Below are 15,680 nucleotides of genomic sequence, written 5' to 3'. Positions count from 1 at the left end.
TTAAATGGCACTTTTATCAGTGGAGATTGCTCCTAGAGGGATCATCTGATTTTGTTAATTCAGTACAGCTTCTGTCAAGATCCAGGTGAAATCCCCATGCTCCAGAAACCTCCGATAAAATCCACTCCAACCTGATGATGACCATCCCCTTCCATGTCCCAGGCCAAAATGGGAACAACGGGGTAGATGCAACTGGGCATCAGATTTCAATTCAAAACAAAACACTTTCTAATAAGTAGAATTACACATCAGTGAGCTATTGCATTTCTAAGCATGGCATCCAAAGGAGAAACCATAAAATAAAAAGATTGACTATGTTAAAAAAAAAAGAAATGAAAACTAAAAGAAAATTTATAAAATGGTGGAAAATGTTTGCTAAATATATGACAAAGGCAAAAGTTATCTTTAACGTTCATTCACTCAACAATTATTTACTGAGGTCCTACTATATATCAGGCTTTGTTTCTAGGTGCGGCAGATGTGAACAAGACCAAGTGCCAGCCCTCATGGAGTCAACAAATCAACCAGACCTACCCTGACACTCCAAGAGAAGAACAAGTAGAGCACATAAACAAAAACAGAAATGCAAATGGCAAATAAAGATATAAAATAATTTGGTAATCAAAAATGCAAGTTAAAACAAATTTTTTTTTGCCTACCAAATTGGCAGAACTTTCAAATCCTGTGATGTTGGTGAGGGTACAGAATATGGACCTGATCACACACTTCTCTGGGAGTGGGTTTCAACCAGCTTCTTAATGGTAAAACCCAAACTGCCCCCAAATTTAGACTGAGCACATTTAAAATGCTAAAATGCATATTCCTGGGCTCCACTGCAGAGATTCTGAATCTATCCATCAGATATGGGATCCAGGAAACTGTGTCTTTTGACTACCATGGAGTATCCTAATACAAGTTATCCTCGGGCCATACTTGGGGACAGAGTGCTCTAGACCGTGGGCAGGGCTGAACAAACAGTTCCAGCAATGGGACTGTGCAGGGCCTAACAATCAAATGCAGAATGTCTTGTTCAGTTAGATGTGACTAATTGAGAGCAACATTTCAATGGTAAGACAAAAAGGTACCAAGTTATACTTGCTACTGGTGGGCTTTGACACTGGGTCACCCACAGTTCAGCTTTCACAATATTTATTCTCTTTGGTACAGCAAATCAACTTTTGAAAAAATTTACCCTAAGGACATAATCAGGTTTTATTCAAAACATTAGTAGGATTACAGAAATTATTTAAGAGTGAGTTCTAAAAATAAGAAGAGGATAAAGCTACTTTTAATAACGTTTCCTTAAAATGCTGGCTAGAAGTAGAGAACTTAAAAGGGAAGAGCTCTCCACTTTGGGTCCCCATATTTAGACTTTGTTTTGCAAATGTTTTCTGGTTACCATGGCAACTTCTGGATTTCTCTATGTAAATGGGAAATTGGGAACCTCGCCTTTTAAAAAAAATGATTAGTGTGTTCTTTTTATCCTGGTAAGCTCGTTCTGTGCTGACAAATTACATTCTGACAGCTCGGTTGTAATCTAAAACGTGCCTCTCTGGAGACTGAATAATAAAGTATTTCCAGGGATTGACAGTTACTCTTCATTTATATTTTTATGTATTTGCTTTCAATGAATTCAAGAGATAAACTGAAGTGCTACATACTTGCTATATTTTTAAAATAATTCAGAAATGTATCCTTACTTGAAAAATCTGACATATGTCAATTTGATTATTGAATTTGTGAACTGTGGCGTAAGGAAAGAACATAAGCTTCTGAAACGGTCGGACTTGGAGCTGAACCCTGGCTCTGCCACCTACTAGTTGTGTGACCTTGGGCAAGTAGTCTAACTCTTTGAGCCTTAGTTTCCATCTATAAAATAAGAATCAGAAATAATATATACATATATAAAGCATCTACAACAAAGCCAAGTCTATTGAGCAGGTTCTTGATATAACATGGCAGCTATTACCAAAGAAAAAAATAAAAGCCAAGCACAGAAACATCCAAAACTTATTAGATTTGGTTTAAAAGAAATCAGGCTTCACACAGGAAAAAAGTGAATAAGTTTTTAAAGTAATGCATAACCAACATTGTTAGAATTGGACTTCTTCATGTTTCAGCTATTTATACTATTGTTAAACACTCAACAGTAAATAATAGGAAAAGACTTTTGGAACTTTGTAAGGTGATAGGACATGACAGATAAGCTTGTACAAAGGAAGCTTAAGGTCCTCAAGACTTTACAATAGTCTGAAAAGATGCAGTTGGCTAAAGTTAAGGCATAACTTTAAAATAGCAAATGGCCAAGGTTTTTAGCTAATAGAGGTCATAGTGAACCAGGGCCAGGAGCCCTCCCTGACCCATTAAAGATGAGGTGACGTAATTGTGAGGATGAGGCCTGGAGTCCTCTAGGGATGCGTCACCTCAGGAAGAAGGTTAGCAGTGAGGCAGGGACAAGTTTCCCCGTGTTTTCCAACAGCATTTATGGATCTACCTTTTTCCTTTTTCATATTCGATTGGTGGGCAGGACCCATCTCTAGTCTGTACTGCTCCATTTGCTGTTTATTGAACTGTGTATGGAGGAGGAGGATTTTTTAGTGGGGCATGTTAAATCTTTCATTATTACACTCCCTAATTCTTAATCTGCCTTTATTCCTTTCTCTTCAATTATTGTGAGAAGAGCATCACGGATGATCGCATGGGCAAAAATGTTGAAGCAATACACAAATGCAAAACATTGTAAACAAAAGAAGATATTCTGAATTAAAAACTATGTACCACTCTCTTTAAATAAAAATAATAATTTAAGGGTCCTTAAATCCATATTATATGTGGCACCTAAGCTCAACTTATTTAAGTTAGTCTATTGAAAAGTACTGATGCAGAACTAGTAAAACAACAACAACAAAACTAAGGTCCCAACACAATAACAGATGTCAACACCATGCTTTCACTACCTGACTTTTCTTTCCATTTATCTATCTTGTATTTAAGGTGGTGCATTCCAGAGGGTGAAAATGAGGCAGAAAAGAAGTCACTTGAGGGAGACTTTCTCAGACTACTTCTCCTCCCAGCTTACTGTCCTCACCTATTGTTTGTCATCAGGGACAAGGTAGAACACAGAACGCGGGGAGTGTGATTTAAAAAGGAAAGTGCCCGTGATCACAGTAAGCTGTTCACTTGGGGAACTGTTCCCACATCACCACCACCACTACCGCGACCACTTAATTCCTTTCACTGCAGTGTCGCTGGATGAGACCTTTGTGACCCTCCATCTCCAATCAGTAACTGGTTGAGGTTAGGGCCCAAGACTGAGTTGGGTCAATCCTGGCTCCAGACTATGGTTCCCAGGTAAAATATAGGTGCTCAGTTAGGTTTGAATGTCAGATTAACAACAAATAGTTTTTAGTGTAAGTATATCCCCAATAACGTGCTGAGACATACTTATACTACATACCATGGCAGTGTTCCTGGATCTGGCAACAATAGCTGCAAATGCATAGAGCACTTTCTATGTTCCATGCATTATTCTAAATTCTTTACAAATATTAATTCACTAAATACATGAAAATACATGGATAGGTAAACATATGCCAATACATGGATGACTGGAGGTTAGGAAGAATGAACTATGTATTTTAAGTTTCAAAAATTATGCAAAAATTCCTATAATTAAGACTTTTGATGAGTTGTCACTGACTAGCTACAAATCAATTTGTAGAAAATTTAAAAATATAAAACTAAAAAAGACTAGATTTTTGTCCCTGCTCATTAACTAGCTGGAAGACCTTGGGAAAATCTCCTCAATTCTCTGGATCTAGGTTTCCTTCTCCTAACATGAAATTGGGATGAGATTATTTTTAAAGTCATTGCTGCCCCTAAAATTCTATTATATCTTATAATGTGCAAAAAACAGCTTGCAGAGAAATGCTTATTACCTCTGCAATCATTCTGTTGGTGTCTCCTAAGAAAAGCAGATTCAGAGCTTCTTCCTCTGTGGTTGCCTGATGAAGAGACAAGTTCTTCAGGTGGATATTTTGATCAGGGTCCTCCAATACTGTCACTTTCCTAGGGAAATGGGAAGCAACAACACAAGGCACTTTGAGAATGAAAAGAACTTCAAGTCTTTCTTACAGGTTTCTTTTTTAAAAGCTGTATGTACGATGTCTTGAATTTATAAAATCCAATAGTACACAAGACACCAGACAGTATTGGATTAGCATCAAACACTGACATTCCCTTGACAGTACTACCAAATAGCTTTGGGGCTGAAAAGTATATTACAAGCTCTGATTTAAAGCCATCTGTCTTGGTAATCATCAGAACCCCAAAGCATCTTAAAATATATATTCTTATTGAATTAAAAATGCAAATAGTTAACCTTCTACCTATATCAGGAAACTTGCCTATAGAGTATTTTTCTATGTCATAATTCAGTTTCTTACATAGGTAATGCACAAATTTTTCTCCTTCTAATTTTTCCCTTTTCTTCAATTTCATATCATTTTCAATTTACATGACATTTCAAACTGGTTAGCTCATCAATTTAAACATGATGAAAATTGAGGCGTCTGTTATCCCTCTAGGAGATGTTCCCTTGTCTAGTTTTCTTATCAAGGTGAGTTAAAAATTCTCAGGAAGCCTTGTAATAAAATTTTAGTTTGTAATTATTATTTTTATGTCCATCAGATGTGTTTCTTGACTTTTTTTCTTTTACAACATCACTTTTCCTTCCACTGAATCCTTACAGTAAGAGCTTTAGGTCTGGAATTACATTCACCTATTACAACTGCCTCAGTGGGCATCCTGGTGCCAACGTCACTTCCTCCCAGGCGAATTCTAACCCTATTTCGAGAGCTGGCTTGTGAGTACTCTCCTTAGAGTCCTCGTAGGACTTTCTGCAAATGAACACAATTTGGCTAAACTCCTCACAGTCTTGCTTCAAATGCCTACAGATTCAAACAATAAAGTTACTAAAGAGAGTTCCCTTCTGCCTCTTGAGTTTTGCCTTCTTGATTTTCTTAAAAATTGTTGAAGAAAGGAAATTTGTAATTCACAAGTGTTGCAAGTGTATCTCCAGATATCTGCACTTGCTTACAGCATTTGGAACTGATCATAATAGATAAAGGTTGGCATCGTTTAGCACTATTTCTCCCTTCAAAGTACAACTAGCAAGTGGACGTGTCACTTGCCTATTGACAAAAACACATTTATAAATCCTTAAAAATGAAGATATTGCAAAGACCATAATTTTTCAGTCTTCCCTATTGTAAGGAGGTTATCTGGACTTTCATATGTAATTTGTGGGCACTTAAAATACTAATTGCAGGAAGAAAATGTAGCTCTACCAGCACCTCTGTGACCATTATGTCACTAATAATCTAGCCTGTTGCCAAGTTTTGGACTCCTTTTTGTCTCCTTCAACAATACCACCTAAGATGGCAAAAGATCTCTTCCCTTAATGAAAACAAGTATATTTTATTTATTTTTCAACAAGACTCATAAGTGAGCTTATTAAAAATGCTTGAGTTAAAAAATGCTTAGAAAACATGAAGGCATTGTTAACTGAAATAGATGAATTGTGCTCTATTTTTAGGAACCCCCTTTATTCCTTAAGCTTTACTTCCACCCTGATCCTTCTGATATGCTCGAGAAGGTTTGCCTAAATTCAATCCCTAGGGACACAGAAGTTAGAATTCTTCCTAAATCCACAGATTCTAGGCCTCAGAGGTAAAAAGAAGTTAAGTAATATTGGAAGGAAGATGAAAGCATGAAATAAGTGATGAGACAGTATATTAGAAGTGAGAAAAGAAGAGAGTTCTGTCTTTTTCAACAGGAGGAAGAAAACAAATTCTCCAACTCTGAGGCAAAGTCACCTGTGGTACATGTTGTAAGACCAAGTCTGCTACAAAATCAACCTGTGCAAGTTCAGAAAAGGGAGAGGTGGGCGAGCAGGAAACAATTCAAAGACAAGGATGTTCACACTCACTGGGCACCAAAAGTATGCCAGGGACCTGCACTGTCTTCTGTAATCCCGTTGTAATCCTGGCGGCACACAGGAATAGCCTGCAGAACTTAAAACAACACACCGGTGCCAGGTGTCCTCCTAAGCGGTTCGGATTTGACTGTTCTGGGGCGTGGACTGGGTATCAGGATCTGTAAAGGTTCCAGGTGATTCTAGTGTGCAGCCAAGGTTGAGAGCCATTGACTTCATCTTTAACGACCACACAAGGTGGACATAGAGGGAGGAGGTTTCTGGTTTCTTTATCTTTACTCTCCACCCAGCTCCACCCCAAGCCCAAAGGGGAGAGTTACTCATTTTACTGGTTGGAGCTGAAGTCACTTTGGGTCATATCTACTAATAGGCAAGGTCCCTGTGAATTTTAAAAACCTTGTCCTTCCATGGGAAGTTTCTTTTCTACTTCCCTGACCATGCAGCTGATGGGTAAACTAAGCCACCCGTTAACCACAACAATAACTAAAGCTCAACTGGGGATTATGGATATTCCTAAACATCCATAGGGTTTATATCATTGCTAAATCAAAACAAAATCTAAATGATAGTTTAGATCAAATCTAAAATCTAAATGACATAATCTCCTCACCATTACTTCACTGAAATGAATGCAGAAAACAAGCAAGTATGGAACTCTAAAAGTGTTCATTTATTAGACAACCTAAATGGGTCACTGATTTAGGATTATATTTACAAAGAATAGTTAGAGGCATAAGGTAGAAAGCGTGAAATGTCATCAGCAGCATTTGGCTAAGCTACTTTTTTCCTTGTAAATCATTCAGAGCCTTTGATCTGCAATGAACCTACCTCAGAACTATTACACTTCTATATTTACTTCCAGGTGCTCGTCCAGCTTTGTCACTTTGATCATAATGCAATTTGCACATGCTTCCAGTTTTTCTGTATAGAACTCTCAGCCATCTTTTGTAACCCTGTAACTCATCACCAGGCATTTCTCTGGCACTTTTCTGATACTGTTTTCCTCACTACTTTCTGATTTCTTGCCCGTGGAGGTTTTGAAAAGTAAGTAAAAAGACAGGTTGGTGTCCAGTTTAGTTTGACTTCTTTCACGGTTCTCTCCCTGCTTTGGGCTCATCTGTTGGGCACGCTTTAATAAAAAGACTCCACCTCTGGCATCTTTCTGGAATCTTCTTCAGTGCAACTTTCTCCAATCAGGGTCTCTCTTGCCAGTTCTTCTCCTCAGATTCTTTCTTGGTTTCTGCCCAATCCCTTGGGCATGAGGCTTTGGACCTTCCCTTATTGCCCTGCCTGCCCTCATTGAAAATCCCTTTTGCACTTAAGCCTCCCAACCAATTTGTCACTCCCACCCACTCTCATGCCTTTGCTCAGAGAAGTACAGCCTGAGCTGGGTACTACCTCTTGACTAGGTCGACTAATCTGGGAGTGAGAATGCTTTAAACTCTGCTGTTGGTGGAAAGCTTTTCAAAGTTGGAGGAAATAAGAATCATCAGCAAAAGTTTCTCTTCGAGTTGCTTCCTTTCCTGGCCCTTCCCCTCCCCCCGCCACTCCCCACGCCCTCAGCTCTCTAACAAATCAATAGCTATTTCCTGAATCCTCAGTCCACCACTCGATTCTGACTATAATTTTCATAGCTTGAAAGAGGGCTTTATTGGAGTTTCTTAAATAAACATCTTAATTCCAAGATGGAAACCCCCCAAACTATTTATCTGATTCCTTTTTGAAAGGGCCTGTGAATAGTTTTCTCTACAAAATGTTTCTAAAATGTTTAGATTTCAAGCAAAAAGCCACTGATAGCCTTAACTTGGACCCCTAAGTGGAAAAGTTCTGCTAAGTATACTCAGCCTGCTCAATGATGGAGAAGAAGCAAGCTTTGTGTTTTCTCTGTAAACAGAGACTCTTTTCCATTTGGCTAAGTAGTTGGAATTTTTAGGCTTTCTAATTGCCTGGAAGACATATAAAGAGCAATGGCCAAGCTCTTGTTCCCAATAATGGAAGCCATCAATGAAAGAACCCTCCCCACCCTACATCCCATCTCCACAACATTCCAATACCACCAACTTGCTGAACAGGGACTTTCCAGGAGTTACTACAGTGAATCTGGTTTCTCATTTTCATGTTATAGACAAATATTGCTATGGTGATTTCTATTATCTTCTTCTACTTGCAAGTGCCCCATGTGATGGTGCAGGCCAGGCACTGAACAACGGCACCATGTACAAGATGGTGCAATTCACATGAGTCTGTAGATTTATTATGACTTATGTCTGTCAGGGGGCAGTAAAGTGTCTTCCAACAAAACCAGCATATTACAACAATTTTTCAACAGGTGGCAGGGTTGCCTTTTAATAATCACATGAAGGTACCATACAGATGAGAGGTAGCTCAGTCTAGTTACCTTGACTTAGAACAATATCAATAGCAGGCAGCCCTCACGAAAATGGGAGGGTGTCCATCAGGCTCTTCTAAATAACTGAATAATGTCACATATTGTGAACACAGCTGCACCATTCATTTCAATAAAGAGAATATTACCTAGTTCATCATTTTCCAACTTCCTTTTTTCCCCCACCCCAACACATTTTCAGAAACTCTCTACAGGGAAGATTTGGGGGAAGATGTAAATTTTTAGAAGTATGTAAGGGGAGCCCTCCTTCTTTTTTTTTTTTTTAATGGCTATATGGGTGCTTTCCCTAGATATCCTTTTTTTTTTTTTTAAACTTTGGGTTTATTTATTTATTTATTTATTTATTTATTTATTTATTTATTTATTTATGGCTGTGTTGGGTCTTCGTTTCTGTGCGAGGGCTTTCTCTAGTTGCGGCAAGTGGGGGCCACTCTTCATCGCGGTGCGCGGGTCTCTCACTATCGTGGCCTCTCTTGCTGCGGAGCACAGGCTCCAGACGCGCAGGCTCAGTAATTGTGGCTCACGGGCCTAGTTGCTCCACGGCATGTGGGATCTTCCCAGACCAGGGCTCGAACCCGTGTCCCCTGCACTAGCAGGCAGACCCTCAACCACTGCGACACCAGGGAAGCCCCCCTCCTTCTTTAGATTGATTAAAAATCTAAAAGATTTCTTCTATTATAAAATATAAATAGTTGAAACATATCACTTAAGAAAGTTTTATGAACCTGCAATAAATTTTTGTGTTGGTCTTAACCTAGACAGAATGGGCTAAAAGTAATGGATACTTTTTCTCAAGATCACTACTGAGATATTTTGAAAACTCTTTCTAGTAACTTGAAAAAGATATCTTTTCTTTCTCGTTTTATCTAATATTATATCTTCTTACTGATAATGAAAAATATAGCCAATCACATGACACTTTAGATTGAGTTATTTCATTTAACCTACTAAAAACACCAGGTTCTCTACTAAATACTTAAAGAAGAGATTATACCACTTATCTACAATCTCATTCAGGAGAGAGAAGCAGAGGAAATACTTCCTAACTCATTCTGTGAGGTCAGCATTACCCTTATACCAAAACCAAAGACATAACGAGAAAAAAAAAAACTCTAGACTATATCTCTCATGAACATAGATGCAAAAATCCTCAGTAAAGTATTAGCAGATCAAATCCAACAATGTAGAAAAAGAATTATATACCATGACCAAGTGGGATTATCTCAGGTATACAAGGCTGGTTCAACATTCAAACATCAGTCAATATAATCCATCACATCAACAGACTGTAAAAAAAAAAATCACATGATCATATTAATAGATGCTGAACAAGCATTTGACAAAAACCAATACCAATTCATTATAAAAACTCTCAGTAAACTAGGAATACAGGGGATCTTTCTCAACTTGGTAAAGACTATCTACAAAAACCCTACAGCTAACATGATAGCTAATGGTGAGAAACTCAAAGCTTTCTTAGTAACATCAGATACAAGGTAAGGATATCCCCTCTCACCGCTCCTTTTCAACATTATACTGGAAGTCCTTGTTAATGCAGTAATGCAGGAAAAGAAATAAAAGGTATACAGATTGGGAAAAAAGACATAAAGATGTCTTTGTTCACAGATGACATGACGATCTATGCAGAAAACCTGAAAGAACTGACAAAAAACTCCTGGAACTAATAGGTGATTAGAGTAACACTGCAGGATACAAAGTTAATATACAGAAGTCAACTGCTTTTTTGTATACTAGCAATGAACAAGTGGAATTTGAAATTAAAAACACAAAACCATTTACCTTAGCACCTAAAAATGAAATATTTAGATATAAGTCTAACAAAATATGCACAATATCTATATGAGAAACTACAAAACTTTGATGAAAGAAATCAAAGAACTAAATAAATGGTGAGATATTCCATGTTCGTGAAGAGGGAGACTCAATATTGTCCAGATGTCAGTTCTTCCCAACTTGATCTATAAATACAATGCAATCCCAATCAAAATCCCAGCACATTATTTTGTGGATATTGACAAAATGATTCTAATGTTTATATGGAGAGGCAAAAGACCCAGAAGAGCAAAAACAAAATTGAAGGAAAAGAACAAAGTAGGAGGACCAACACTACCCAACTTCAAGACTTACTATAAACCCACAGCAATCAAGACAGTGTGGTATTGATGAAAGCATAGATAAATTGATCAGTGGAATGGAACACAGAGTCCAGAAACAGACTCACATAACTATAGTCAGCTGATCTTTCACAAAGAAACCAAAGCAATACAATGGAGCAAAGACAGTCTCTTCAACAAATGGTTCTAGAACAACTGGACATCCACATGCAAAAAAAAAAAAGAATCTAGACACAGACTTTGCACCACTCATAAAAATTAACTCAAAATGGATCACAGACCTAAATGTAAAATGCAAAACTATAAAACTCCTAGAATATAACATAGGAGAAAACCTAGATGGCCCTGGGTGTGGTGATGCTTTTTTGGATATGACATCAAAGACATGATCCATGAAGGAAATAATTGATAAGCTGGACTTCATTAAAATTAATAGACAATGTCTAAAGAATTAGAAGATAAGCCACAGACTGGGAGAAAACATTTGCAAAAGACACATCTGGTAAAGGACTGTTATCCAAAATATACAAAGAACGCTTAAAGCTCAACAATAAGAAAACAAACAACCCAATTAAAAACTGGGCCAAAAACCTTAACAGGATCTCAAAGAAGATATACAGATGGTAAATAAGCATACGAAAAGATGATCCATGTCATATGTCATCAGGAAAATGGAAATTAAAACAATAATGAGATACCCCTACACACTTATTAGAATGGCCAAAATTTGGAACATTGACAACATCAAATGCTGGGATGTGGAGCAACAAGAACTCTCATTTATTGCTGGTGGGAATGCAAAAACAGTACAGTCACTACAGTTTGGTAGTTTCTCACAAAACTATATATATTCCTCCCATATCATCTAGCATTCATGGTCCTTGGTATTTACCCAAAGAGGCTGAAAACTTTGTTCACACAAAAACCTACACACAGATATTTATAGAGGCTTTATTCATAACTGCCAAAAACTTGGAAGCAACCAAGATGCCCTTCAGTACGTGAATGGATAGATAAACTTTGGTACATACAGACAGTGGAATATTATTCAGTGCTAAAAAGAAATAAACTATCAAGCCATGAAAAAACATGAAGGAGGCTTAAATGCGTATTACTAAGTGAAAGAAGCCAGTCTGAAAGAGCTACATAATGTATGATTCCAACTATATGACATTCTGGAAAAGGCAAAACTATGGAGATAATAAAAAGATCAGCGGTCATCAGGGGTGGAGGTAGGGGTAGTGATGACTAGGCAGAATACAGAGGATTTTTAAGTCAGTGAAAATACTCTGTATACTATCATGATGAATATAAGTCATTATACATTTGTCCAAAGCTATGGAATGCACAACACAAAGAGTGAAACCTATGGTAAACTATGGACTTTGGGTGATTTTGATGTGTCAATGTACGTTCATTCTTCGTAACAAACGTGTCATTTTGGTGAGTGATGTTGATAATGGGAAAGGTTATGCATGTGTGGGGGTAGGGAGTATATGGGAAATCTCTGTACCTTCCTCTCAATTTTGTTGTGAACCTAAAACTAAATACTTCATCATGAAAAAAAAAAAAAAAAAACAGGTCCAAACTGAAAGCTGTAAAATATTCTTTTTTTTAAATTGAAGTATAGTTGACTTACAAGAGTATATAGTTTCAGGTGTACAAGATAGCGATTCATTATCTTTATAGTTATACTCCATTTAAAGTTATTATAAAATATTGGCTATATTCCCCGTGCTGTACAATATATCCTTGTACCTTATTTATTTTGTATGTAGTAGTTTGTACCTCTTAATCCTCAAAGGTGCAAAATATTCTGAGTGCTTGTTGTGATGAATTCTTGTCTTCTTTTTCACATTAACTTCTTTCTTTTCAATTGGTAAATATCCTCTACTAAATATTACCATTATAATTTCTTTTTTTTATGTTTTTAATTTTTTTTCTTATTAGTCATCAATTTTATACACATCAGTATATACATGTCAATCCCAGTCTCCCAATTCATCACACCACAACCCCCAACTCCCGCCGCTTCCCCCCCTTGGTGTGCACACGTTTGTTCTCTACATCTGTGTCTCAATCTCTGCTGTGCAAACTGGTTCATCTGTACCATTTTCTAGGATCTACATATATGCGTTAATATACGATATTTCTTTTTCTCTTTCTGACTTACTTCACTCTGTATGACAGTCTCTAGATGCATCCACGTCTCTACAAATGACCCAAGTTCGTTCCTTTTTATGGCTGAGTAATATTCCATTGTTTATATGTACCACATCTTCTTTATCCATCTGTTGATGGGAATTTAGGTTGCTTCCATGACCTGGCTATTGTAAATAGTGCTGCAATGAACATTGGGGTATATGTGTCTTTTTGAATTATGGTTTTCTCTGGGTATATGTCCAGTAGTGGGATTGCTGGGTCATATGGTAATTCTATTTTTAGTTCTTTAAGGAACCTCCATACTGTTCTCCATAGTGGCTGTATCAATTTACATTCCCACCAACAGTGCAAGAGGGTTCCCCTTTCTCCACACCTTCTCCAGCATTTATTGTTTGTAGATTTTCTGATGATGGCAATTCTGACTGGTGTGAGGTGATACCTCACTGTAGTTTTGATCTGCATTTCTGTAATGATTAGTGATGTTGAGCATCCTTTCATGTGTTTGTTGGCAATCTGTATGTCTTCTTTGGAGAAATGTCTATTTAGCTCTTCTGCCCATTTTTGGATTGGGTTGTTTGTTTTTTTGGTATTGAGCTGCATGAGCTGCTTGTATATTTTGGAGATTAATGCTTTGTCCGATGATTCATTTGCAAATATTTTCTCCCATTCTGAGGGTTCTCTTTTCGTCTTGTTTATGGTTTCCTTTGCTGTCCAAAAGCTTTTAAGTTTAATTAGGTCCCATTTGTTTATTTTTGTTTTTATTTCCATTATTCTAGGAGGTGGATCAAAAAAGATCTTGCTGTGATTTATGTCAAAGAGTGTTCTTCCTACGTTCTCCTCTAAGAGTTTTACAGTGTCCGGTCTTACATTTAGGTCTCTAATCCATTTTGAGTTTATTTTTGTGTATGGTGTTAGGGAGTGTGCTAATTTCATTCTTTTACATGTAGCTGTCCAGTTTTCCCAGCACCACTTATCGAAGAGACTGTCTTTTCTCCATTGTATACTCCTGACTCCTTTGTCATAGATTAGTTGACCATAAGTGCGTGGGTTTATCTCTGGGCTTCCTATCCTGTTCCATTGATCTATATTTCTGTTTTTGTGCCAGTACCATATTGTCTTGATTACTGTAGCTCTGTAGTATAGTCTGAAGTGAGGGAGTCTGAGTCCTCCCTCTCTGTTTTTTTCACTCAAGACTGCTTTGGCTATTCGGGGTCTTCTGTGTCTCCATACAAATTTTAAGATTTTTTGTTCTAGTTCTGTAAACAATGCCATTGGTAGTTTGATAGGGATTGCACTGAATCTGTAGATTGCTTTGGGTAGTACAGTCCTTTTCACAATATTGATTCTTCCAATCCAGGAACGTGGTATATCTCTCCATCTGTTTGTATCGCCTTTAATTTCATTCATCAGTGTCTTATACTATTCTGCATACAGGTCTTTTGTCTCCTTAGGTAGGTTTATTCCTAGGTATTTTATTCTTTTTGTTGCAATGGTAAATGGAAGTGTTTCTTTAATTTCTCTTTCAGATTTTTCATCATTAGTGTATAGGAATGCAAGAGATTTCTGTGCATTAATTTTGTATCCTCCAGCTTTACCAAATTAATTGATTAGCTCTAGTAGTTTTCTGGTGGCATCTTTAGGATTCTCTATGTATAGTATCATGTCATCTGCAAACACTGACAGTTTTACTTCTTCTTTTGCAATTTGGATTCCTTTTATTTCTTTTTCTTCTCTGATTGCCATGGCTAGGACTTCCAAAACTATGTTGAATAATAGTGGTGAGAGTGAACATCCTTGTCTTGTACCTATTCTTAGAGGAAATGCTTTCAGTTTTTCACCATTGAGAATGATGTTTGCTGTGGGTTTGTCGTATATGGCCTTTATTATGTTGAAGTAGGTTCCCTCTATGCCCACTTTCTGGAGAGTTTTTATCATAAATGGGTGTTGAATTTTGTCAAAAGCTTTTTCTGCATCTATTGAGATAATCATATGATTTTTATTCTTCAATTTGTTAATATGGTGTATCACACTGATTTGCCTATATTGAAGAATCCTTGCATCTCTGGGATAAATCCCACTTGATCATGGTGTATGATCCTTGTAATGTGTTGTTGGATTCTGTTTGCTAGTATTATTTTGAGGATTTTTGCATCTATATTCATCAGTGATATTGGTCTGTAATTTTCTTTTTTTGTAGTATCTTTGTCTGGTTTTGGTATCAGGGTGATGGTTGCCTCATAGAATGAGTTTGGGAATGTTCCTTCCTCTGCAATTTTTTGGAAGAGTTTGAGAAGGATGGGTGTTAGCTCTTCTCTAAATGTTTGATAGAATTCACCTGTGAAGCCATCTGGTCCTGGACTTTTGTTTGTTGGAAGATTTTTAATCACAGTTTCAATTTCAGTGCTTGTGATTGGTCTGTTCATATTTTCTATTTCTTCCTGGTTCAGTCTTGGAAGGTTATACTTTTCTAAGAATTTGTCCATTTCTTCCAGGTTGTCCATTTTATTAGGCATAGAGTTGCTTGTAGTAGTCTCTCAGGATGCTTTGTATTTCTGCCATGTCTGTTGTAAGTTCTCCTTTTTCATTTCTAATTTTATTGATTTGAGTCCTCTCCCTCTTTTTCTTGATGAGTCTGGCTGATGGTTTATCAATTTTGTTTATCTTCTCAAGAAACCAGCTTTTAGTTTTATTGATCTTTGTTGTTCTTTTCTTTGTTTCCATTTCATTTATTTCTGCTCTGATCTTTATGATTTCTTTCCTTCTGCTAACTTTGGGTTTTGTTTGTTCTTCTTTCTCTAGTTCCTTTAGGTGTAACGTTAGATTGTTTCTTTGAGATTTTTCTTGTTTCTTGAGGTAGGCTTGTATAGCTATAAACTTCCCTCTTAGAACTGCTTTTGCTGCATCCCATAGGTTTTGGATCGTCGTGTTATCATTGTCATTTGTCTCTAGGTATTTTTTGATTTCCTGTGATTTCTTCAGT

At 37.1% G+C, this 15,680-nt stretch overlaps 1 protein-coding gene across 1 annotated transcript in view; it reads right to left on the bottom strand.

Annotated features, from left to right (window-relative positions):
- The window catches only part of KIF6 (kinesin family member 6), a 404,162-nt gene that overhangs the window by 285,040 nt on the left and 103,442 nt on the right, over positions 1 to 15,680 (bottom strand). The window contains exon 6 of the mRNA XM_082414114.1: positions 3,939 to 4,068. Within this exon, the coding sequence (XP_082270240.1) occupies positions 3,939 to 4,068 (130 nt within the window). The remainder of the gene's footprint in view (positions 1 to 3,938; positions 4,069 to 15,680) is intronic.

Source organism: Balaenoptera physalus, assembly GCF_965194825.1.
Source record: "Balaenoptera physalus genome assembly, chromosome: 11".
Lineage (NCBI taxonomy): Eukaryota > Metazoa > Chordata > Mammalia > Artiodactyla > Balaenopteridae > Balaenoptera > Balaenoptera physalus.
The sequence above is the reverse complement of the archived record's forward strand: the minus strand, read 5'-3'. Positions and strand labels throughout refer to the sequence as shown.